General features: G+C 34.2%; 1 protein-coding gene across 2 annotated transcripts in view; it reads right to left on the bottom strand.

The window, feature by feature from the left end:
- The window catches only part of ATRNL1 (attractin like 1), a 777593-nt gene that overhangs the window by 580286 nt on the left and 170622 nt on the right, over positions 1–26685 (bottom strand). For both annotated transcript variants that reach the window (XM_055300426.1, XM_055300427.1), the window contains exon 18: positions 23548–23766. In XM_055300426.1, the coding sequence (XP_055156401.1) occupies positions 23548–23766 (219 nt within the window). The remainder of the gene's footprint in view (positions 1–23547; positions 23767–26685) is intronic.

The following is a 26685-nucleotide window of genomic DNA, read 5'->3' as shown; positions in this document are numbered from 1 at the left end:
TAATTCATTCATTCATTAGATAACTCAGATAAAAAGGACAAATTCTTGGAATGACCCTAACAACCAAACTGACTACAGAAAAAAGAAAATATGAATAAAGTCTAAAAATAAAGAGATTGAGGTATGGGTTACCAGTTAAGGAATGATTAAGTCAAAGAGATGAAAGGTGCAGCACAGGGGATCCCTGGGTGGCTCAGCGATTTAGCGCCTGCCTTTGGCCCAGGGCACAATCCTGGAGTCCCGGAATCGGGTCCCACGCCGGGCTCCTGCTGTGAAGGCTGCTTCTCCCTCCTCCTGTGTCTCTGCCTCTCTCTCTCTCTCTCTCTCTCTCTCTCTGTCTACCATAAATAAATAAATAAATAAATAAATAAATAAATAAATAAATAAATGAATGAATGAATAAATGAATGAATGAATGAATAAATAAATAAATCTTTAAAAACAAAAACAAAAAGAAAGGTCCAGCACAGAGAATATAGTCAATGGTACATACGAGCAAGCATTGTATGATGACGAATGGTGGCTACATTTGTGGGGAACATAGCATAATGTATAGAGTTGTTAAGTCACTATATCGTGCACCTGAAACTAATGTAACATTGTATGTCAATACTTCAAAATTAATACATAAATGAATGAATGAATGAATGAATGAATAAATAAATAAATAAATAAATAAATGGAGTTAACAACAGATTACCAGAAAATGTAGCCCAAAATCATTGGCTTCACTCATGAATTCTACAAAATAGTTAAATAATAATCAATACTACTTATTTAAGAACATTTCTACAATAGAGAAGCAAAGGGAAAATTTCCTAACTCATTCTGTGAGACCATTACTTACCCAATATAAAAACCAAAGTCATTACAACAAAAGATGACAGTCTAATACCACATATGCTTATAGGTGTAAAATTCTCAAAAAAAAAAAAAACAGTAGCAAATTGAATCCACTAGCATATAAAAGGGATTATGCATCATGACAAAGCAGAATTTATCCCAGGAATTCAAGGTTGTTTAAACACATAAAAAACAATCGAGTAGATAAAGAGAGAGGGAAAAACAACATGATCAACTCAATACATGGAAAATACTCAACAAACTAGGAAAAGAAGGGAATTGTCTCAATCTGATAAAGGATATACAAAACATACAAGACTAATATTTAGTGGTGAAAGACTGAAAAAGCTTTCTTTTTAAGATAAAGACAAAAATGTCCACTCTTGTCTCTTCTATTCAATATTGTCCTGGAAGTTCTGGATAGGGGAATTAGGCAAAAAGAAATGAAAGGCATCCAGATTTCAAAAGAATGTTTAAAACCAAGTCAATTTGCAGGTGACATGATCTTACACATAAAAAACTTGGGACCCACACAAAAAATTACTTGAGCTAATAAATGAGCTTAGCAATATTGTAGAATAAAAGCTCAATTATACAGATATCAGTTTCACTGAATTTCTATATACTTACAATGAACAATTCAAAAATTAAATTAAGAAAACAATTCCATTGACAGTAGCATCAGAAATAATAAAGTACTTAGAAGTACATTTAACCAAAGAAATGTTAAAGCTTATACTTTGAAAACTACAATACACTGTTGAAAGAAATTAACGGAAAGGCTCCTTCTATTCACAGATTGTTAGACTTAATATTAAGACAGCAATTCATCCCAACTGATCTGCAAATTAAATGCAGTATCTATCAAATTCCAAAAGACTTTTTTTTATAGGGACAGACAAACATATCCTAAAATTCAAAAGAAGTTACAGAGAATCCCAACTCACCAAAACAATGAAAAAAAGAAAGAAAGAAAAAGGTTAGAGGCCTACTGACATTTCCCAATTTCAAGACCTACTATAAAGCTACAGCAATCAAACCAGTGTAGTATTCACATAAGGAGAGACATATAGATCAATTAAATATTATTAGCCCCAGAAATAATCCTATACATTCATAGTTTACTGATTTTCTTTTTTTTTAAAGATTTTATTTATTCATGATAGACACAGAGAGAGAGAGAGAGAGAGCCAGAGGCACAGGCAGAGGGAGAAGCAGGCTCTATGCAAGAAGCCTGATGTGGGACTCTATCCCCGGACTCCAGGATCAGGCCCTGGGCCAAAGGCAGGTGCTAAACCGCTGAGCCACCCAAGGATCCCCAGTTTACTGATTTTCAACAAGAGTGCCAAGACCATTAAATGGAGAAAGAATAGTCTTCTTAACAAATGATGTTGGGATAACTTGATACCAATAAGTGAAAGATCAAATTTGGACCTGTACTTCATGTCATATATAAAAAAATAACTCCAAACAGATCAAAAATCTAAATAAGACCTAAATTACGAAAATGTTAGAAGAAAATATAAGTGTAAATCTTCATGGTTTTGAATGAAACAACATTTTCTTAGCTATGACACCAAAAGCAAAAGCAACCAAAAGAAGAAAACAGATATATTGGACATCAGCAAAATAAAAAATCTTTATGCCTCAAAAAACACCATAATGAAAGTGAAGAGACATCTCACAGGAGAAAATATTTAAGAATCATATTTTTGATAAGGATCTATTATCCAGAAAACATAAGTAACTCTTAAAATACTGTAGTTTAAAAAATTAAAATGGGCAAAGGATTTGAATAAGCATTTTCCAAAGAAAATATATAAGTGGCTAATAAGCATATAAAAAGAGCATCAATGGTCATGAGGGGAATACAAATCAAACCTACAATGAGCTACCGCTTAATATCCATTAGGATAGTAATAATCAAAATAATGAACAAAAATTAGTGTTGGTGGGGACAGAATAAATAGAGTCCTCAAATATTGTTGGTGGAAATATAAAAAACCAGTGAAGTACCTCAAGAAAACAGCTTGGCAACTCCCTTAAAAGTTTAAATACACATTTATCATAGGACTAAAAATTCCTCTCCTAGGTGTATACCAAAAAAATCTAAAACATGTCTATATGAAAATATTCATGGCAGCTTTATTCATAAAACAAAAGAGTGGAAATAAGCCAAAGATCTATCAAATGATGAATGTATAAACATATGGCGTGAATAAATGAATGTTATTCAGCCATAAAAAGAAGGAAAAGATTAACAATATGCAACAATATGAGTGAACCTTAAAAACATTATTCTAAGAAGCCAGACACAAATGCCCACATATTATATGACTGTATTTAAATGTCCAGTATAAACAAACTCATAGAGAAATAAAGTATGTTAGTGGTTTTCGCGTGCTGGGAGAAGGAAAAATAGGAGGCGACTTTTAAGGGTATGGATTTTGTTTGGGGGCAATTAAATTATTCTGGAACTATATTCTGGTGATAGTTACACACCTACTGATTATATTACAAACCATGGAATTGTATACTTTAACATGGTGGATTTTTTTTTAACATGGTGGATTTTATGCCATGTGAGTTATATGTCAATAAACAAACATACAAAAAAATTAGAAGTAGACAAGCTGAAAAATAATTGACACAAATTCTTCCTATATCTGTATGTGCAACCTTCATTACATTATTTTATCCTTGTTCTCACCAAACAAATGGGATTTTTCACACTCTTTGAACATGGAGTGGCATCAAGACTTTCTCAAAACAATAGAATGAAGAAGTGATGGCATACAAATTCTAAGCCTAGGCCTCAAGAGGCATACATACTCTTTCTTCTCCCTCTTAAAATTCTAATAACATGTACAGAGCACAGTCTATAAAACTAGAGGATGAAAGGACAGCAGAAAAGAGTCACCCATAAAGGACCCCTAGATCAACCAGCCAGCTCAAACTACTAGACATGTGAGGGAAACATTTTTGAGACTATCCAACGCATGTCAAGAAGCCAGATATAACTGTAGTCACATTTTTTAAAAAAACAACAAAAAAACAAACAAAAAAACAAACAAGAGAGACTGACAGAAGACTGCCTAGCAGAATTCAACAAGGAAAAAAGATGATGCAAAATCATGAATAAAACTGCTTTAATACTGCAAGCTTGGGGTAACGTGTTAAATAGTAATAATTGAAACAAGTTCAACAGAAAACTGGAAACATCCAAAGAAAGAATTAGTGAATTGAAACACAGATCAAAGGAGATGCAAGAATATAAAATACAGAGAACACTACAGAAAAATTAAATGTAGTGAAAACGCCTAACATAAGTAAAGCAAACTCCTAGAAATAGATGATAGAGTAACATGATGGGACAGATGCAATATTTGAAGAGATAATGGCAGAAAACTTCACAAAAATGATGAAGAAATCAAGCGATGAGGTAAATAAACCATATAATTCACAATCAAAATGAAAAATAAAACTGATCCTTAGGTACATCATACTAAAATTACTGACATTCAAAAACTAAGAAAAAAAATCTATTTAAAAAAGCCAGAGGCAGGAAAAAAAAAATATATATATAGCTTTCAAAAGAGAAAACAATAAAACTGATAGAGGAATTCTTAAGAGAGTGGGAACAAAAGAAAAGGAAATTACATCTTCAAACTATTGAGGAAAATCTGTCAACTTAGAATGCTATTTCCAATAAAAATATCTTTTAAATATAAAGACATGCAATTACACAATAAAAATGTTTTTCAGATATTTGAAAGCAAACATCATTTACAGCCACAATTGATAAACAGTATTTATAAATCTTAAATAAAGTTCATCAAGCTAAAGAAATACAACAGAAGTGAATTCAAATATATAGGAAAAAAAATGAAGATCACAGAAAATGAACACTACATGGGTAGGTAAAAGGACTTTTTTCTTATCATGATTTCTTTATAAGAAAATCATCTGTTTAAAGCAAAAACTAATAATGTATTGTGCGGTTAATAACATATACAGAAGTAAAATATATGGCAATAATTACACAAAGGACAGGAAAAGAGCAAATGAAATTACACTAGTGTAATATTCTTACCTTATACATGAAGTAGTATAATATTGATTCAAGGTAGACTGTGATAAGATAAAGATGACTATTACAATCACTACAGCAGTCACTAAAAAAAACACAAAAGAAGTATAGCTAAAAATCCAATAAAAGTGATAAAAATGGACTTTAAAAACACTCAATTAATCCAAAAAAGGCAAAAGGAAGAACCAACAACAGAAGAAAAAATAAAGGAAATTTTAAAAACAAGTACCATGATGGTTGGTAGGACTAAAACTCAATTACACCAGTATTATATTAAATCTTAATTGTAAACACTCTGATAAAAGGCAGAGATTGTCAGACTAGATCTAAAAAAACCCAAAAAAATAATAAAAATAAGTCCTACATGTTGTATACAAGAGATTCATTACTGTAAATAAAAACAGAAGACTTCTATTTCTGCCCATGAGGCATTAACCAATCTAAAAATTGACCTCCACTTGTAAACAACAAAAACATGAAACAGAATATATGAAACAACTTTCAAATAACAGGCAGCTCAAGAATGGTATCTAAGAAAAATGGAACATGAGCCTATGACACACCTGGATTGCTACCGGGAGGCAGATATAAGAATGCAGCCCAGGCAGGCAACCCCCACCCCGCCCAAAAAAGCCAGAGAGCTCATTTAGTTGAGAAAACAAAGATCAAGGATTAGGGAGGCCATGGTGGCTAGAATTTGGAGGGCAAAATAGAGAGAAGAGAGCTACACATATCAATCTGCTGAGGAGTTGTCTTAAATCTTTGCCTAAATAATGCCTAAACACAGAGTGTGAAACTCCATGAAGCTAGAGAAAATACCACCAGAAAACAGTAAGTCAATAATGTCAGTAGCTCACATAGGACTAGAATACTTTGTATTCCAACGAGAGTGTAGAGACCTCACAATACAAAGAGCACTCTATAGAGACCACAGAAAGGGACTGACTTAGCAGTGGAAATAAATTAGCACTGGACTTAGGACGGCTACGTACAGAATCTTAAAAACAATGTTTGGAATGATCATATAGATTCTAAATAACATAACTGCATGTCAGAATAAATTACAACACACTAAATGAAACAGAACAAAATCATATAATAAAACCGCAAAAATTCACAATGTCAGGAATACCACAAAAAAAATAAGCAAGCTGGAACATTTTCTCCATAATCAGTAAAACAAACAAAAAAAATCAATAGAACAAACAAACAAGAAAACATCACACACGATGAACAAGCAGAGAATGATTTTTAAAACAGCCCTTTAAAAAAGTACACTTTATTGGGGTGCCTGAATGTTCAGTCAGGTAAGTGTCCAACTCTTGATTTCACTTCAGGTCATGATGTCAGGGTTGTGAGACAGAGCCCCACATCAGCTCTGTGCTGGATGTGGAGCCTGCTAAAGATGCCCTCCCTTTCCTTTTGCCCCAGCCTCTCACTTTCTCTAAAAATAACTAAATAAATAAATAAATATGCTTTATATGCTCAAGTAAATAGAGTAAAACAAAAACATAAAAAAGGAGAGAAATGGAAAATATAAAAATGACTAAAACAATTTTAAAGGATGTAAAATAAAAAATAAATTCAATGGGAAAAAAATTTGTCTTTCAACAAATGGTGCTGGGACACCTGGATAGACACATGTTAAAGAACTAAGTTGGATCCCTATCTCATACCACACACAAAAATTAACTCAAAACAGATCAAAAGCCTAAATATATTAGCTATAAAACAATTAAATCTTTGGGATCCTACATTATGCATGGTTTCCCAGATGCAAAAAACACCAAATGCAAAAAACAAGAAAAAATAGATAGGTCACCACCAAAATTTAAAGTTCTGATAGTGCCCTTAAACAAAGGTCACTATCAAGAAAATAAATGGACAATCCAGAGAGTGGAAAATATATTTGGAAATCAATCTCTGATAAAGGTCTTATATTTAGAGTATATAAAGCACTCTTAGAGTTCAATAATAAAAAGAACAAATACTCCAATTAAACAATGGACAAAGAAATTATGGGGCTTTCTCTGAAAAAGAATGGAAATGGTCAATAAGCACATGAAAAGATGCTCAACATCATACCTACTAAGAAATTGCATATGAAAACTGCAATGAGATACCACTTCACACCCACCAGGATAACTATAATCAAAATGACATGCAATAATCAGTGTTGACAAAGATGTAGAGTAATTAGAATCACTTGTGCACTGTTAGTGGGAATGTAAAATAATATAGCAGCTTTGAAACAGTTTGGCAGTTCCTCAAAAGGATAGATGTAGTTGCTATTCAATCCAAAGTAATTTTATCTAGTAAGATTCTCCATTCCAAAAGTAATGAAAATAGGTCCATAAATAAATTCTTGCATGAATGTTTATAGAAGCATTATTCAAAAGGCCCTAAATTATAAATACCCAAATTGTCCATCAAGTGATAATTTGATAAACAAAATGTGGTATATCCACAAAATTGAATATAATTTTGCAATATAAAGAAATAAAGTATTGCTACATTCTGCAACATGGATAAACCTTGAAAGCATTATGGAATGTGAAAGAAACCAGTCACTACAAACTACAACCGTATGATTCAATTTATTTAAAATGTCCAGAATACGTAAATCCGTAAGAAATATAAAGATTAGTATTTGCCTACAGCGGACAAGGATAGGTGGGGGTTTAACAGTCAGTGACTGCTAAGAAGTATAAGGTTTCTTCTGGGGATGATAAAATTTCTTTTAAATTGATTGTGGTGATGGTTACACAACTCTAAATACACTAAAAAATCACTGAGTTATATACTTTAAATAGGTAAGTTGCATGATATGGTGGTTAATCTTTGGTGTCAATGAAACTAGGTTATAATACTCAGTTATTTAATCAAACACTAGGTTTGATTGTAGTAGGTACTCCACTCCTCTTGAGTGTGGTAGGGACCTGAACATATGATGGAACACTCATCAACTTATTCTGAATAGGTTATATTACATAGCACAGTTGACTTTAAGAAAGGAAAATCATCCTAGATGAAGCCAGACAGAAGATCACTTAAAAGGAGCTGGTCTCTACTTGAAGTAAGAGATTCAAATGGAGAGATTCCATTTGAACTTTTGAGCCTACGTTGCTAGTTTTAGAGATTGAGGGGGGACATGTGGGAAAGAATGTGGGCATACTTACAACCTGAAGGGGTTTACTAGCCTAGAGCCAGTGAGAAAACAGGCACTTAGTTATACAACTGCAAGGAGCTAAATTCTGAGAAAATTTGAATGAATTTGGAAGCACATTCGTCTCCAGAGCTTCCAAACAGAAACTCACACTGACTGACACGTGGATTTGAGACCTCAAGCAAGGAGCCAACCAGGCCACATCCAACATATGACACGTAGAACTGTGAGCTATAATTTGGTATTGTGGAAGCCTCTAAGTTTGTGGTAACTTGTAATGCTGCAACAGCAAACTAATATACTCTCCAAAATAAAGCAGTGAGAAAAAAACAAAGTGATGTGGTGGCAGCTACTTCTCTCAATAGAAAGTGGTAACCTACAGTATCTCTGGAAATTAAAAGAGAAGCCTTGTCATATACTGCCGAACCTTTACCTATTTTGAAAATCTGTTCTTTAGTAGAAATGTTTTAGGAATGTTATATCCTCCTAATGAATTCACCGACTTATCTTTATGCACTGGTTCTCTTTATTTTAGGTAATATTTTTTGCTCTAAAATCTGTCTGATATTAATGTCACCAATTCAGCTTTTCTCTTGTGTTAGCATAGCATACCTATTTCCATGCTTCCACTTTTAAAATATGTGTGTCTTTGTATTTTAAATGGGTTTCTTATAGGGAGTGTATATTTGAGTCTTGCTTTTTTGACTAATATGAAAACCTCAGCCTTTTTATTGGGGTGATTAGATCATTTACATTTAGCATAATTATCCAAATAATTGAAGTTAAATCTATCCTTTTGCTATTAGTTAACCATTTGTCCTATATAGCTCTTTTTCCCTTGTTTTGCCTTCTTTTAGATTATTTTATCTACTTTCTTAGCTATGACTCTCTATGTTATTTTAGTAGTAATTTGAGGATTTAGAATATACATCTACAAAGTAGATCTAAGTTCAGACGTGATATACCACTTCACATATTCTATAAAAATCTTACAACAGTATATATACTTCCGTTTTCTTTCCCTTGGCCTTTGAACTATTATTGTCATACAGTTTGCTTCTACATAAAAATTAAACTCCTAATACACTATTGTCATTTTTGCCTTAAAACGCTGACTGCCTTTTTTAGATATAGAAATTTTAGGGAAAAAAAGTCTTTACCCACAGTGCTACCATGTCCTTTGTTCATTCCTTTGTATAGATCAGATTTATATCTGGAAATTATCCTTCTGAATGAAGGACTTAACATTTCTTATACAGTAGGTCCACTGGTTACAAATCCTTAGAGTTTTTGTAACTTTGAAAGAGTGTTTCTTTTACTCTTTTTTTTAAAGATATGTCATTAAGAATTCTAAGTTAACTTTTTTCTTTTGCTCTTTTAAAGATGCTCCATTTCTGTTGCTCCACTGTTTTCTGACTTTTCTTTTTTCTGATGAGAAATCTGATATCAAACTTATCTTTGTTCCTCCATACATACTGAGTCTTATTTCTCTGGTCTATCTTTGTATCATTGGCTTTAAGCAATTTTATTATAATGGGCATTGGTAGAGATTTCTTCATGTTTCTTGTGCTTAACATTTATTGACATTCCTGATTCATTGGATTATAGTTTTTATCAAATTTAGAAAAATGTTGCCATTATTTTTTCTGATTTTTCTATAAGCCCTTTCTCTCTCCCCTCATTCAGAGTATCCAATTTCAAAAATATTAGGCCTCATGTCCCACAGCTCATTGATGTGCTATTCATTTTCCTTCAGTTATTCTTCATTCTGTGCTTTTTAAGTACTTCCTATTGTTTGTCTTGGAGTATATCAATCTTTACTTTTACAATGTCTAATTTGATATTAATTCCATTAATTTTTCATATCAGAATATTTTTCATCTTCATAAATTCTACTTTTTTTGTTTTCTGTGGCTCTACTTAACATGCTCAAAAAGTTTAGTTTTTAATATATGATATAGCTTTTTTATCATTGTTTCAATATCTCTGTCTACTCTTCACATCTATTTAATTTCTAGGTTGGTTTCTATTGATCAGTTTTCCTTTTTCATTATGAGTCAAGGTTTCCTATTCTTTGTATACATGCTAATTTTTTAATTGGAAGCCAAACATTATAAATTTCAAATATTACATCTTGGGTACTGAAAACCTTTTGTATTCTTATAAATATTCTTTAGCTTTGTTCTGGAATTTGGCTAAGTTAATAGAAAACAGTTTGATCCTTCTGGCCATGTTATACAGGACCACCGCAGCATTGAGTCTAGAGCTAATTTTGCCACATTAAGTAAAGCAAAATTCTTCCAAATCACGCTACCTAATGCCCAGTGAATAATGCCGAGGCAATTCCCAGTCCTGTGTGCTATTTGGTGACTATGTCTTTTATTCCACTCAAGTAAGTCCTTCTGTAAACACAAGTAGTTTCCTACAATTTTGCACTTATTTTTTAGCTGAATATTCAGGGATAGCCCTCTATAGGTTTTGACAGTTCTCTGTCTCTTTTCAAGTCTCTCTTCTTTGGTTCTACTCCCCAAAGAATCTAGTCACCTTGGCCTCTCCTCCCCAGATTCCCAGTTCCATCTCTCCGACTCAGGGTAACCAAGCTCTACCTGTGTCCCCTGACTGCACTGCCTCATGAAAACTTTTTTCTAGCAGTATCTGGGGATAGTGGTAGGGCTCACCTGATTTGTTTCCTATTTCTAGGGATCATTGACTTTTGCTGCCTGTCCAATGTCTTAAGAAGTGTTCTTCATCCACTTTGTTCTATTTCTTAACTGTTTCAAGTAGGGACAGTTAAATTGAGTCATTTTAGAGTAACCAGTCATCCCACTTTGCCCAGGACTGTCCTGGTGTTTGTACTGAAATTCCTACATTTCACTAAAGACCTCAGTCCTGGACACATTCCAGGATAACTGGTCACCTTACTGTCACTCCATTTCTACTAGATGATAAAATGTCTTTTTTATTTTAAAATCATATTTAAAAGATAACTTGCCATTTAAAGTAAAAGTAATAGAAGTATACTACATGACTTATGACCTACTTAAAAATAATAGGGATCTTACATGACAGAGAAGTATAATATCACTTAAATGTAGACTGTGACAAGTTAAAAATTAATAGAAAACCTAGAGCAACCATAAAAGGAGGGTAATATAGTCAACAGACCAATAAATAAAATGAAGCATAAAATATGTTCAATTAATTCAAAGGAAGGCAGAAAAAGAGGTAAACAGAAACAAAAAAACAGATGGAAAAAGAGAAAACAAGTAACCAGATGGATATTTAAGTCAACCCTATTGATAAAAACATTTAATTTAAAAGGCCCAAACACATCAATTTAATGGCAAACACTATCAAATTGTTTAAAAAGAAAGAGCCTAACAATGTATTGTCTATAACAAACATACTTTAAATACAACATAGGTAGCATAAAGTAAAAATATGGAAATAACCTATCACAAAAACAGTACTCAAAAGCAGTTTTTAGAGGAAAATTTTTAACATCAAAGGCTTAAATTAGAAAAAATTATCAGCTCAATTATTTAAGTTTCAACTTTTTATATAAAAAGAAAAACAAACTATGAGCAAGCAAAAAGGAAAAATCAAGAGCAGAAACTAATGAAATATTAAATGACAATAGGAGAAAATCAATATAACAAAAAGCTTTTATAAGATCAACGAGGGCAGCCTGGGTGGCTCAGCAGTTTACTGCCGCCTTCAGCCCAGGGTGTGATCCTGGAAACCTGGGACTGAGATCCACGTTGGGCTCCCTGCATGGAGCCTGCTTCTCCCTCTCCTGTGTCCCTGCCTCTCTCTGTGTGTCTCTCATGAATAAATAAATAAAATCTTTTTTAAAAAATAATAAGATCAATGAAAACTGACAAACCTCAAGACAGACTGATCAAGAGAGAATACACAAATTATCAATATTTAGAATTAAAGAGAGGCTATCACTACAGGTCCTTTAAAGGATAACAGCAATTATTATGAACACCTTTCTGTCAATAACATCTTAAATTAAATAAACAAATCTCTTGAAAGACACAGCTCACTCAAGAAGAGTTAGTAAACCTGAATAGCCTCATGCCTACTTAAAAAAAAAAAATTGTAGTCAAAACTCTTCTCCCAGAAACACTCCAAGCCGAGACGTGTTCACAGGTAAATCCCACCAAATATTTAAGAACTAATGCCAGCTTTATATAAACTCTTTCAGAAAAAAGAAGAGGAAAAAGTATTTCTCAATTCTTGAGACTGATACCAAACCAAACACTAAGAAAACTACAGGCAAATATTCTCTCATCAATACAAATGCAAAGATACTTTAAGCAAATCAAATCCAACAATACAGTAAAAGGATGAGACAGTATTAAGTGGAGTTTATTTCAAAAATGCAAGATTGGTTTGACATTTGAAAATCAATCACTATGATTAATGACATTAACAACTAAAACAAACAATAATTATATGATCATTGCCACAGGTGCATGTATTTGGAGGAATTACATATCTAATCATGACTAAAAAAAAAAACACCTCAACTAACTAGGAACAGAAGGGAAGTTCCTCAATCTGGATCTGGTAAGGACATTCATGAAAAATCAACAGTTAACATTATACTTAAAGGCTGAACACCAAAGACTTCCAATGAAGACTAATATCCACTCTAATTCAATCCCATGTTGCACTGTGGGTCTAGACAGTGCAATAAGAAAAGAACAAAAAGAACATGTATGATTTGGAAAGGAAAAAATAATAATGTGTTTATTGAAAAGCAATGTTAAGAAAATCCTAAGGAATCTAGAAGAAAACTACCAGAATGAACAAAAGAAGTCATCAAGGTCATATAGTAGAGGGCAATATAATAAAATAAATTATAGTTGCTATAAAATAGCAAATTAGGGGCACCCGAGTGGTGCAGTTGGTTAATCATCCAACTCTTGGTTACCATCTGAGGACTGTGGGATTGAGCCCCCCTTCAGGCACTGTGCTCAGCAGAGTCTGCTTAAGATCCTTTCTCTCTCTCTCTCTCTCTCTTTCTCTCTCTACCCCTCCTCCTACTTGGTGTGCACTCTCTCTCTCATAAATAAATCTTTTAAAAATAATAATAATAAATAAAATAGCAAATTAGAAAATTATGTCTTTAAAATCCCATTTATTCCAGTATTATAATAAAATAAATCCCATTTATTCCATATTATAATATCCCATTTATAATATAATAAAATCCCATTTATTCCATATTATTCCAGTATGAGGAAACAACATAGAACTTTTTGGTAACTAAAAATAATGAAGTTTGCTTAGGACTATGTCTCCCAATACATACTCCAAAAGAAAGTACAAGAGGAAAAAATATCCAAGAACTACAACTTCATCAAAACAACAAGAAGAAAAATCCATGGAAGCAATCTCATATGTTCTGATCCCACTGCAAGATTTTGTGGTTAGCAAATGCTCACCAAGATAAAACAGAAGAGAGAAGAAAGAAACTAGCAACAAGTTTAAGTTGATATAAAATCTCCCCTTAAAAGAGTAAATCTATCCTAAGTATGGAAATACCAAGACAATATCACTGTAAATCAGAGCATGTTATATATGAAAAGGTTTTAGGGGTGGTTGGCTGGCTCAGTCGGTAGAGTGTGCCATTCTTGATCTTGGGGTTGTAGGATTGAGACCCATACTAGGTGTAGAAATTACATTTTAAAAAAAACCTTTAAAAAAAAAGAAAATTACTTAAAAGCAGGGATAATTTGAAGACTGGTCTTGATTATAACTTCTAGGAGGAAAAAAGGTGGGAAGTAAAAGAGGTCCTTTTGGGACCAGGTGGATAAAGAAGTGGAAAGTTAAATTCTCACAAGACAAAAAAGAAAGCCACAAATTCAGTGGACATACAATCCTTACATTAGTCACCCAAACTTTGCTGTTCTAACAAAAGAGAACTCCATAAAACATCATACAAACTACACCAATGCCAGAAAAATGGAGAAAAAATTAATAAAGCTCCACACTATTAAAAAATCAGAAAACAAACCAGGAATTCAGATCTAACATACATAGCTTAACTGATAAAAATTCCCCTAAAATATATAACCATGAAGCAGGAAACTGTGACAAGCTCTCCAAACAAAATAAATAGAGTCAAACCAGCATTTGAAGAGTTTAAAAAACTAACTTAATTCAGAAATTCAATTAAGAATAGAAATGGGACATAAAAGAGTAAGAAATGAAAAAAAAAGAGTTGACTGGACTAAGAAAGGTAATGAAAACAAACTCAGAAATGAACACTGAATTATAAGATGCCTATGAGAAAACAGACAACCTTCACAATTTAATGAGGCATTAAAACAAGGCAAAAAACAACCAAGAAAGTGAAAACATGATTCAGAGAGAAATAAAGAACATCAGAAATGGACTAATATTTGAAACTATAACCCAAGAAACCTTTTTAAAATAAAACAATTCCTTTGTATCCCCTTTCATCACTAGCTGCTATCGCCCCCCAAAAATAACCACTTCCCTGATCTATAATACCATAAAACAGTTTCACCTGGGGGCACCTGGGTGGCTCAGTGGTTGAGCTCTGCCTTTGGCTCAGGTTGTGATCCCGGGGTCCTGGGTTCCCCACCAGGAACCTGCTTCTCACTCTGCCTATGTCTCTGCCTTTCTATCTGTGTCTCTTATGAATAAATAAATGATATCTCTGAAAAAAAAAGTTTTGCCTGTTTTTGAACATTAGGTAAACTGAGACAGAAGAGTATTTTGTTTGCGTCTGGCTTCTTTCTCTCCACACTATGTATAGAACCACCAAATTGTCCTATTCAACTGTCGGTTAATCATTCTCATGCCGTAAGTTCTGTTGTGCATCATATTAACTTCTTTAATCATACAACTGTAGATGAACACTTGGATGAGTTTTAGGTTGGAGCTATTAAAATAGTGCTGCTACGAACATTCCTGTGCATGCCCTGCAAGTGAACATAAGTATGCTTTCTAATGGGTTATTTGGCCTAACCCAGGATCAGCAGACACATTTTCTGTATAGGACCAAATATTAAGTGTTTTAGACAGTATGGGCACATATAAAATGTCAAAGATTCTTCCCCTTCTTTTGTTCCCTTCTTTCCTACACTCCTACCTTCCCTACTCTTCCTCTTTCAATTTTAAAAATGTGAAATCACTCTTGTTCACAGGCCATGTAGAAACAAGCCACAGGCTAAATTTGGCAGCAGACTTTATCAGTCACTGGCTTAGACATACAATTCTTGATTCATTGGGTATGCATTTGTTCACCTTTAACAGATATTTCCAAAATGATTTCCAAAGTGTTTATACTATTTAGGTTCTCAAAAAGCAATATATGAGGCTTCCATATTCTTGCTAACACTTAAAATGATCTTTTTTTCATTTTAGACATGCTGGTGGGTGATTAGTGGTATCATTTTGTGGTTTTCATTTGCATTTCCCTCAATACCAAAAAGATTAAACACACACACACAAAAAGATTAAACACCTTTTCAGATGTTTATTGGCCTTTTAAATACTCTGTTTTATGATGTTAAACTATCTGCCCTGTTTTTGCTTGTGCTGTATTTTTATTACTGGTATATAATATCAATTCCGGATAAAAGGTTTTATTAGATTGTTAGTATTGTCAGTATATTCAATTCTGTAACTTTCTTTGCTCACTTTTTTATGAATTTTCATGAAAAAATTTTCTTAAATCTTAACATAGTACAGTTTATCATACTTTCCTGTATGGTTAATCTGTTGAGTTCTGTTTAGGAAGTGACTGCTAGGGGGTAGTTAAGACGGTGGAACAGAAGGACCTTATGCTTGCTTCATCCCTCAAACACACCTAGATAAATACCAAATCATTCTGAAGATCTAAGACATTAATTTGAGGACTGAGAAAACAAACTGCAACAACTAGAGGGAGAAAAGAGACTACACTGTGGAAGGTAGGAAGTACAGAGACATGATTTGAGGAAAGAAAAAAAATCACAGGTGCTATAGAGGAGAGGAGGCCTTGATCATGGAGAGAGGAAATAACAGGAACAGCACAAAAGGGATCACACGAGAAAAACGCTTCCCCAAAACCAATGATTGAGAGAACAAGAGCTAATTATTGTGAATTTTTACAACCAGCAAAGCTCAAAGACTGAAGTTTTAGAAGTCCATGCGATGGATGGAATGGAGCCCAGCGGGCACAGCTCTGCTCCTGTGGAGAAGGTGGGCAGAGGCCCAAGAGAAGACAACATGACCAGAAGATCCCTTGGGATGCACTGGGAGAGCTGTTGCCCCATTACTGGAGTGCTTCTGGGAGAGGTTGCTCTGCCATTCAGGTGACAAAAGGCCAGTAGGCTCCATTGTGCTGCCCCATTCTGTTGCATGAGGACAAAGGCAGCTAACCTGAATGATGAATTTTAGTGAGCTTTACCATAACCTCCAAGCTGTTGTGCATTCCTGCAACCACCTTTCTGGGGCAAATCGGCACCAGCTCCAACATGGTTAAGACCTTCCCCCAGAGGACTGCATAGATCTATGCCACACTGGGTCCCTAAAGTTTGAGGTTTTGAAACTCAGCCAGCATACCTAAGATAAAACACAGGTGCACAGTGCTGCCAGGTGGGCAGATAGCTGACACAGACAGGATGAAGGCTGAGGAATGCCTGGGACACAGGAGAAGAGATTATATTTGTATCATTGGAGTCCCAGAAGAAAAAGAAGGCAGGGAAAAGGGGGCAGGTTTATTTGAGCTGAGAAAGTTATAGATGAAAACTTCCCTAATCTGGAGAAGGAAACAGACATCCAAATCCAGGAGGCAAAGAAAATGCCTAACAAACTCAACAAAAGCAGGCCAATACCAAGACATATCTTAGTAAAATTTGCAAAATACAGATGAGGAAAAAAATCCTAAAAGCAGCAAGGGAAAAGAAATCTCTAACTTAAAAGGAAGACAAATTAGGTTAGCAGCAGATCTCTTCACAGACACTTGGGAGGCCAGACAGTAGCAGCGTGGTATAGGCAAGATGTTGAATGGGAAAAATATTCAACCAAGAATACTTTATCCAGCAAGACTGTCATTCAGAATAGAGGGACAGATAAAGAGTTTCCCAGCAAACAAAAATTAACAGAATTCATAGCCACTAAACCAGCTCTATAAGAAATATTAAAGGAGAGTCTTTGAGTGGGAAAGAAAGACCAACATCAACAAAGACTAGAAAAGAACAGAAAATCTCCAGAAACAACTTAACAAGTAATACAAGCGCACAAAGTTTTGTATCTATCCATAATCACTCTGAATACAAATAGACTAAATGCTCCAATCAAAAGACACTGTATCAGAATAGATAAAAAAAACAAGACCTACCTACATGCTGCCCACAATAGATTCATTTTAGATATAAATATACTTGCAGATTGAAAGTGAGGAGATGGAGAACCATCTATTATTATGCTAATGGTATCATGCAAAATAAAGTAAAAGTAGCCATACTTATATCAAATTAGACTTTAAAACAAAGCCTGTAACAAATGAAAAAGGTCACCATATCATAAAAAAGTGAACTATACAACAACTTGATCTAACAATTATAAATATTTATGCCCTCAAATTGGGAGCACCCAAATATATAAATCAATTAATAACAAACATAAACTCATTGGTAACTATACAATAATAGTAGTGGATTTTAATACCCCACTTACAGAAATGGACAAATCACTTAAGCAGAAAACCAACAAGGAAACAAAGGCTTTGAAGGATGCACTGGACCAGATGTACTTAACAGATATTTTCAGAGCATTTCATCCTAAAGCAACAGAATATACATTCTTTTTGAGTGCACATGGACATTCTCTAGAATATGACATAGTAGGTCATAAATCAGGCCTTAACAAATACAAGAAGACTGAGATCAAACCATGTATGTTTACTGACCACTACATTATGAAACTTGAAGTCAACCATAAGAAAAAATATGGAAAGACCACAAATACATGGAAGTTAAAGAAATTCTACTAAACATTGACTGTATTAACCAGGAAATTAAAGAAGAAATTTTAAAAATGCATAGAAACAAATAAAAATGAAAACACAACTGTCCAAAACCTTTAGGATACAGCAAAAGCAGTCAAAATCAAGACTACATCCCTAAAAGAGAAAGGAAATACATCCCTAAAAGAGAAAGGAAACAAATAAAGTCACAAATGAGAGAGAAGAGATCACAACCAATACTACAGAAACACAAACAATTATAAATAGAGAATATTAGGGCAGCCCGGGTGGCTTAGCGGTTTAGCACTTCCTTCAACCCAGAGCGTGATCCTGGAGACCCAGGATCGAGTCCCATGTCAGGCTCCTGCATGGAGCCTTCTTCTCCCTCTGCCTATGTCTCTGCCTCTCTCTCTCTCTCTCTCTCTCTCTCTCTCTCCTCTTCTCTCTGGGTATTCTCATGAATAAATAAATAAAATCTTAAAAAATAGAGAATATTATAAAAAATTATATGCCAACAAATTGGACAATCTGGAAGAAATGGATAAATTTCTAGAAACATATAAACTCCCAAAACTGATACAGAAAGAAACAGAAAATTTGAACGACTGATAACCAGCAAAGAAATTAAATCAGTAATCAAAAATCTCCCAACAAACAAAAGTTCAGAGCCAGATGCATTCCCACAGGAATTCTACCAGAATACTTAAAGAAGAGTTAATATCTATTCTTCTCAAATTGTTCCAAACTTCCAAACTCATTCTACTAGGCCAGCATTACCTTGATTACAAAACCAGATGAAGACACCACTGAAAAGGAGAAATACAGGCCAATATCCCTGATGAACAAGTACACAAAAATTCTCAACAATATACTGGTGAATTGAATCTAGCAGCACATTAAAAGAATCATTTACCATAATCAGGTAGGATTTATTCCTGGGCTGCAAGGGTGGTTCAATATTAGCAAATCAATCAACATGATACAACACATTCACAAAAAAAGAGTTAAGAACCATATAATCTCAATACATGCAGAATAAGCAATTAACAAAGTATAGCATCCACATTTGATAAAAACTTTCAATATAGTGGGATAGAGGGAACTATGTCAACACCGTAAAGGCTATAAACAAAAAAAAAAAATCACAGCTATTATAATCCTCAATGGGGAACAACTGAGAGCTTTTCCTCTACAGGCAGGAATAAGACAGGGACTTTCACTCTCATCATTGTTATTTAGCATAATACTAGAAGTCTTAGTCTCAGCAATTAAACAACAAAGAAGTAAAAGACATCCAGATCAGCAAGGAAGAAATCAAATTTGCACTATTCACAGACAACAAGCTACTCTATGTAGAAAACTCAAAAAACGCCACCAAAAAAACTGCTAAAACTGATAAGAAACTCACTAAAATCACAGGATACAAAACCAATGTATAGAGTAATTTGTTGGATTTCTATGCACCAATAATGATACAGCAAAAAGAGAAATCAAGGAACTGATCCCATTTACAGTTCTACCAAAAATCATAAGATATCTAGGAATAAATTTAACCAAAGAGGTAAAAGATGTGTTTTCTGAAAACTACAAAACACGAATAAAGTTAAAGAGGATACACAAAAATGGAAATATATTCTCAGCTCATGGATTGGAAGAAAAATATTGTTAAAATATCTATACTTCCCAAAGCAATCTACACACTTAATGCAATCTCTACCAAAATACCGAAAGCATTTTTCACAAGGCGACAACAAATAACCCTAAAATTTGTATGGCATCACAAATAGCCAAATAATCTTGAAAAGGGAAAGCAAAGCTGGGGGCATTACAGTCCCAGACTTCAAGTTATATTACAGAGTTATAGTGATCAAGCCAGTATAGTACTGGCACAAAAACAGGCACTTAAGATCAATGGAACAGAACAGAAAACGCAGAAATGAACCCACAACTATATGGTCAGCTAATCAACAAAGCAGGAAAGAATATCCAACAGAAAAGAGACAGTTTTTTCAACAAATGATGTTGGAAAAACTGAACAAGACACCAACATGCAGAAGAATGAAACTAGATCATTTTCTCATGTCACACACAAAAATAAATTCAAAATGTATGAAAGACCTAAATGTGAGACAAGAAATCATCAAAATCCTAGAAGAGAACACAGACAGTAATCTCTTTGACATTAGCCACAGCAACTTCTTACTAGACGCATCTCCACAGGCAAGGGAAACAAAAGAAAATGAACTACTGGGACTTCAAGATAAAAGCTTCTACACAGCCCAAGAAACAATCAACAAAACTAAAAGGCAAATTTCAGAATGGGAGAAGATATTTGCCCATGACATATCCAATAAAGGGTTAGCATCCAAAATCTATAAAGAACTTAACAAACAACACCCCCCCCCCCAAAAAAAAATAATCCAGTTAAGGAATGGGCATAAGACATGAATAGATATTTTGGTTTTGGGGGGGGGGAGGTGATTACCAGAAGCTTTAAAGCAACACAAATATCCTGTTTCTCCTTAAGGCTTCACTCCCCAATTTCAATATTAAGTGGATTATTCTTTTTTTTTAAGATTTTTTTTTTATTTAATCATGAAAGACACACAGAGAGAGAGAGAGAGAGGCAGAGGCACAGGCAGAGGGAAAAGCAGGCCCCATGCAGGGAGCCCGACATGGGACTCGATCTGGGTCTCCCGGATCACACCCTGGGCCAAAGGCCGCACTAAACTGCTGAGCCACCAGGGCTGCCCTAAGTGGATTATTCTTATAGCAATTATTACTGCGGGATTCTAACAGTGATTTTTTAATTTCTCTCATTCCTTCTACATTTATTATTTAGAATATTTCTGTAAAGAATTTTTGTTCATCCTCACCCATTTATTATTTATTAAATCACTTAAATCAGTATAGAATTAGGAGATTATTTTGCTTTTTGAATAAAAATGCAATGCAATCATATTTTATTCATATTTCATCCATTGAGAATTCTTTTAAGTTGGCGCTGTGTCCCTTTGGCATGATCATGACCCCATCCTTTTTTTTTTTTAAGATTTTATTTATTTATTCATGATAGACATAGAGAGAGAGAGATGGGCAGAGACACAGGCAAAGGGAGAAGCAGAGGGAGAAGCAGGCAGGGAGTCCGACGCGGGACTCGATCCCAGGACTCCAGGATCACGCCCTGGACCAAAGGCAGGAGCCAAACCACTGAGCTACCCAGGGATCCACCCCCACCCCCCTTTTTTAAGTTGTTTCTTACTTTCTGACACCAAACAATCCTCTGGGCTCATCATGTACTCTCCCTGTCCCAGCGCTAGAATTACCCATTTCTCTATGGAGCCCTGGTTCCTCTCAATAGAAAACAGTATTTAGAAACCAAGATGTAGACTACTGGGATGTCATGGCTTCTAGATCCTCTTGACAAAAAGAATTAGGAAATATATGTACATATACTAACCTATGTATACACACATATCCATATTTACTTCTGTGTATATATATTAAAATAAACAAGAATTCATACTATTATCTCAGACCCTAACCCAACACTACAGGATTCACTGTAGTCTTCGCTCTTTGTAGTCTTCACTCTTTATACATATTTTTAACCTCTTTCTCTGACAACGGAAAACCTAACTTAGATTAAACACAATTTATTTGCCCAAACCTAGTAAACATATAAAGTATTGTTAGAAATGTTAATTTATACCATGTGACAAACAAATTTACTAACCAGAATACAATTTTACATAGTTTTTTTCTTTAGCTTTAAAGTATCCAAACTGTCTTCCGAAGTTACTTAGATCTGCTCTTTTTTTTTCTTTTTTTTTTTATGATGCTATGGTATTTGTAATATAATTAAATTTACTTGTCACAGTTTACATCCTGGGATCCTCTGATATTCTAGTCAACTTTCCTTTTTAATCTGCATTCAGGAAAATTGGTTCTTTGTGGTACACAATACGGGTTTTTGACCTATGCATGGAGACATGTATAACCTAACACAGTATCATAAAGAATTCCGTAACAAAAAACTCCTTGGTGAGTTACCCTTGAAATCAATCCCTACCTTTGCTACTCCTGGCAAATACTGATATTTTCCATCCCCATAGTTCCAGATCATTTGATACATGAAATAATACAACATGTAGCCTTTGGGTCTGGTTTCTTTCACTAAGCAAAAAAACATTTAAGATTCAATCATGTTGCATGAACCAAAAGCTTTTTCATTTTTGCTTTTCACATATTTCAAAGTTTATGTAGCAGGTATCATTGCACTCTGTCCACATTCCCACTGTCCATTTGGTTTCAGGACAATGCAATGTCAGTGACTCACTGAAAGTCAGTTCTGCAGTATCTCTCTACTTTTCAGCCTCAAAATTTTCACTAATGCCAGGACAAGCTGTTGATCAGACATTCTGGCACAGTTCAGAAATACAATACCCCACCCCCAAAGGCATCACTCAACCAATGGAGGATGAGAATCCTTAGATAAGTACCCCACCCTCCTAGTCCCTTGGTGAGTTAACTCTGAGAAGCATTCTAGAAAGTTCTTTGTAGGTCCCCAGTGGGTGTGGGTCCAAATTTCCAAGTACACTAGCCAGCTTAACAACAGACATATGATGGGTTTTTCTCCAATTCTTTGAAACCTCTCTGTTCCCTCAGTTGTGCTTTCTAGGTTCACCTCCCTAATAAACTATTTGACCCAAGTCCTTGTGTCAGGCTATTACCTGTTCTAGAATACTCTCCCCGGGTATTCCTATGATTCACTCTCTCATCTACATGAAGTGTTTATTGCTACTTCTCAATGAACTCTTCTCTCACCACTCTTTTCAAATCGCAAGCCGTGCCCTCTTATTTATTTAACAGCACTTTATCCAATAGCACTTAACTTCATCTATATATGTGTATAATTAATTTTGTTAATTTCAATTAGAATTTAGGCTTCATGAATGCAGTGATTTTAGTGTAATTTGTTAACTGTTGTGTCTCTAATACTTAAAACACTCCTTGGCACATAGTAGGCACTCAATAAAAATATACTGAATAAATTAATTTTTTCATAAGGTTGGTTTCATTCAATATAAGAACAGATTTCCTATTTAAAAAAAAACCTGAAAACTATTAACCTTCAAAACTGAATGGCATTCAAAATGAAGCTGATTCCATCATAAATATTATTTAAAACATTCCCACAGTTAGCATGAAGTCTGACTGGATTTTCTGAATTGCCTTTGAATTCTAAGGTTTTATAATCATATAAACAATAAAGACTATAGGATGAGATTATTCTTAGCAATTCAAATGAAGCCAAATATAATAATTGTATGCCATGCATTTGGTTAGCCTATTTAACGATTCCAAATAGAATGACACCTACACAATAGAGATGGATATAGGGAAGAATTTTTTTCATCTGTGAAATTATTTTCATTATATCTTTATTACCTGGGCACTGGATAAAGGACCACTCATAGTTCTTTTCTTTAGGACAAAGACTGGTATCAAGAACCATCTCATTATTGTGCATCCCAACAAGCTTCATTGGTCCTCGTGAAGATCCTTCAATGCAGTGTCCTCTTCCTGTATTACTAGGATCATTGCACCAGCCACATCCAGGCTGTTCCAAACAATGTCCACAGGTTCTCAAGCCAGAGCAATTTTGAGCTGCATGACAGGAACATTAACAAAATATGTTATATGACTTTATTTTTTTTATTTTTTTGTTATATGACTTTATATTCAAATAGAATTGTAAGCTAATGGAAAAATAAATACTATCCAAAAAAAGACTATAAAAAGTTGTCTATAGTTAATATAAACATTTTTGTAATAATATCTAAGAGCTAGCAATTACTTAAAGTGAATAAAATGTACATCATGAGCAAAGAGATTTTCACTTAAAGATGAAAAAAGATATAGTAACCATGACATGGAGAAAAATGAAGTAAGCATTTAAAGGGTCCTGAGAACTTTGCCTGTTTTTAGCATCTTTTGGAAGTTGATCCAGGGACCTACAGACCACACTGACTCTTGTCCATGATTTAGAGCCATGTTAGCTGCTCTTGTTGTGCCTAGTGAGGGCCTTCATGAAAAAACTCTGCATCTGCCTGTGAACATCCACTGTAATTGCTGCCTGCCCATCCCATGAGACAGCTAAGCCCCATGTGTACTGCCTTTCATTGACAATACTCTGCCCAAGGATCTAAGATACCAGCATTGGCTATCATGTGCTGAGTAAACTCAGTTTCACCCAAAGAACCAAACTGAATGGGAACATGGGCACCAGATCACTATGTCAACCAAGCAACCAGCAAAAGCTCTGACTCTCAGGGCTGCAGAATATCCCTCCAAGACTCACACACTATAGCTCAACCTTTTTGTTTAATTGATCTATAATCTATGAGCTTCAACAAAGCTTATGAATACTGTGATGCCTTTTACAAGAATGAACGTGTTACAGTTTGTCATTATATTTACTACAGTTGCCATGTGATGTTTTAAATTTTAAATTCACAATTAGAGTATCCTATATTGGGCTGAAACTTCCTTTAATTACTTTTACTGATATTTTGCTAGAAAAGGCACTCTTTGTCTTGGAAACTGTTTATCCATAGACGATAGTGACAGAGGTATAAGACATGAATAATGTTTTAGCCACATGCTAGAAAAAACCTAGAGGGAGAAAAAAATGTAATTCTGGCAGACTGAATTTCATTGTTATGGAGGCAATAACTTAATTGCCACTCAGTGTTTTAATATACTGGAAACAGAAATGTTTCTCAGATTGCTGCCAACAGGAATTGCCCAAGCTTTTCAGTGAACATCAAGAACTCATTATAGTGAACTGTGCAGAGATAGTAGAGTAATGGATTAAAGAATTAATCAATTACAACATGATTTGTTATGAAGAATTTTTTTTGTATGCTAAGAATTTAAGAGATAAGATTGAAGAAAGTGGAAAATGAGTGCTCTCCTATATTTCTTTAATAATAATTTAAAAAGGAAGAACACTCTTTGAATCATTGAATACAACTGACTAATGTTATTTCTGTAGATAAATAATTCATTGACATGAACATATTTGCTTTTGGAATATATATTTATTCAGCAGTACAGTGTTAAAAGATCCTAGATAACTGAACGTTTCATAGATTACCATACTCTGTTTAGTCTTCAGGCTTTGAAATAGTTCTCTCACATATATGATTGTAGCTACCCCACAGTACTGTTGACTGGATTATCCTAATTGTCTTCAAAACTACGGGTTGCTACAAAGTGAATAGTAAACAATGGAAAATATCAAATTAGGTATGTTATCTTAACATTGCAATTATTTACTATCATGTGATGATTTGAAGTATATCTTTATTTTATTAGGTCTCACCCAGAATAAATATAGTTCTATATTTATAGTCTATAGATATCTCCCAGGAAAGTAAATTTTATTTTAGGACTACCTTTTTAAGAAAATATAACCAATAAAATGTCTTGAAGAACCATTACATACAAAGTAAATCTAAACTATTCTCAAGTACAACATTCCTGTTAATGCTTTCCAAACTGCTTGGGAAATCTTAGATGAAAGAATGCTGAGTTTATTGCACTGGCTGAATGGCAAACTATGAATCTTCTAGTTCTCTTTATCTATTTGATTTTAGGCTTTAATAAAAAGTTATAAAAGGTCATTTTCAGAATGAAATTTTATTTCTCAGATTTTATTTTACATATGAAACTATTATATAAAGTAATGTTGGTTTTCCTTTTGCTCAAGAGCAGAAAGCAACAGGCACTGCCTAAAGATTAAAAGAAAATGTATTATTTAGTATTTAATAATGATTCAAAACTTGACAGATTCTGTTTTTTAGACAATAATACAGGAAAGCTTTTGTAGGCTATGCCTTTTTTTCTGTTATGAATAGTATAGAGACTGTGTATAAACTATAAGTACATAAAGCAATCACTTTTATTTATTTTTGGGTTTTTTAAAAATTAAGTTGTAAAATATTCAATATGGTTATTGAAATGTGTAAGAATTTGAAAAATCAGTCTGTAAGAAATTATGTCATCAGATGATTACTGGAGACTTCTGGTTTCTGATCTAGCATGTTAGGAATTCAGAAGTTACCATTCCATCCTAACAAAAAGTTAAAAAGTAGCACAAAATGAAAAGTCAACAACTCTTCTGAGCTCTGTCAGAGAAGTGAGGTCACAGGGCAAATCACTGCCTGTTAAGACTGGCAAGAGGGAGGATACAGAGAATCAATATACCAAATTTGAAGCCTCTGGAGGAGCCAGTGTCTAGGGAAGAAACCCTAAACTGTGGCTGCTCAACAGCTGGAAGTTCAGTGTGGATGACTCTGAGAGCTGAAATTCCCAGAAGGACCCAGTCACCAGGGGCACTCCCACACTTTTGTGAGTTTTACCTCCAGAACTCTACAAAGTCCTCACAGTGCACATCAAAGAAAAAACGTCCTGTGCTTCCAGCACAGGAACACAAAAATGAACCATTCTGAAACATGCCAGAGCATTCTGTTCTTCTTAACAAGCACTGGAAAAACTATTTAACAGAGCCTAAACAGCTGA

Source organism: Nyctereutes procyonoides, unplaced genomic scaffold (assembly GCF_905146905.1).
Source record: "Nyctereutes procyonoides isolate TBG_1078 unplaced genomic scaffold, NYPRO_anot_genome, whole genome shotgun sequence".
Classification (NCBI taxonomy): domain Eukaryota; kingdom Metazoa; phylum Chordata; class Mammalia; order Carnivora; family Canidae; genus Nyctereutes; species Nyctereutes procyonoides.
Note: the sequence above shows the minus strand (reverse complement) of the source record. Positions and strands in the feature narration are given on the sequence as shown.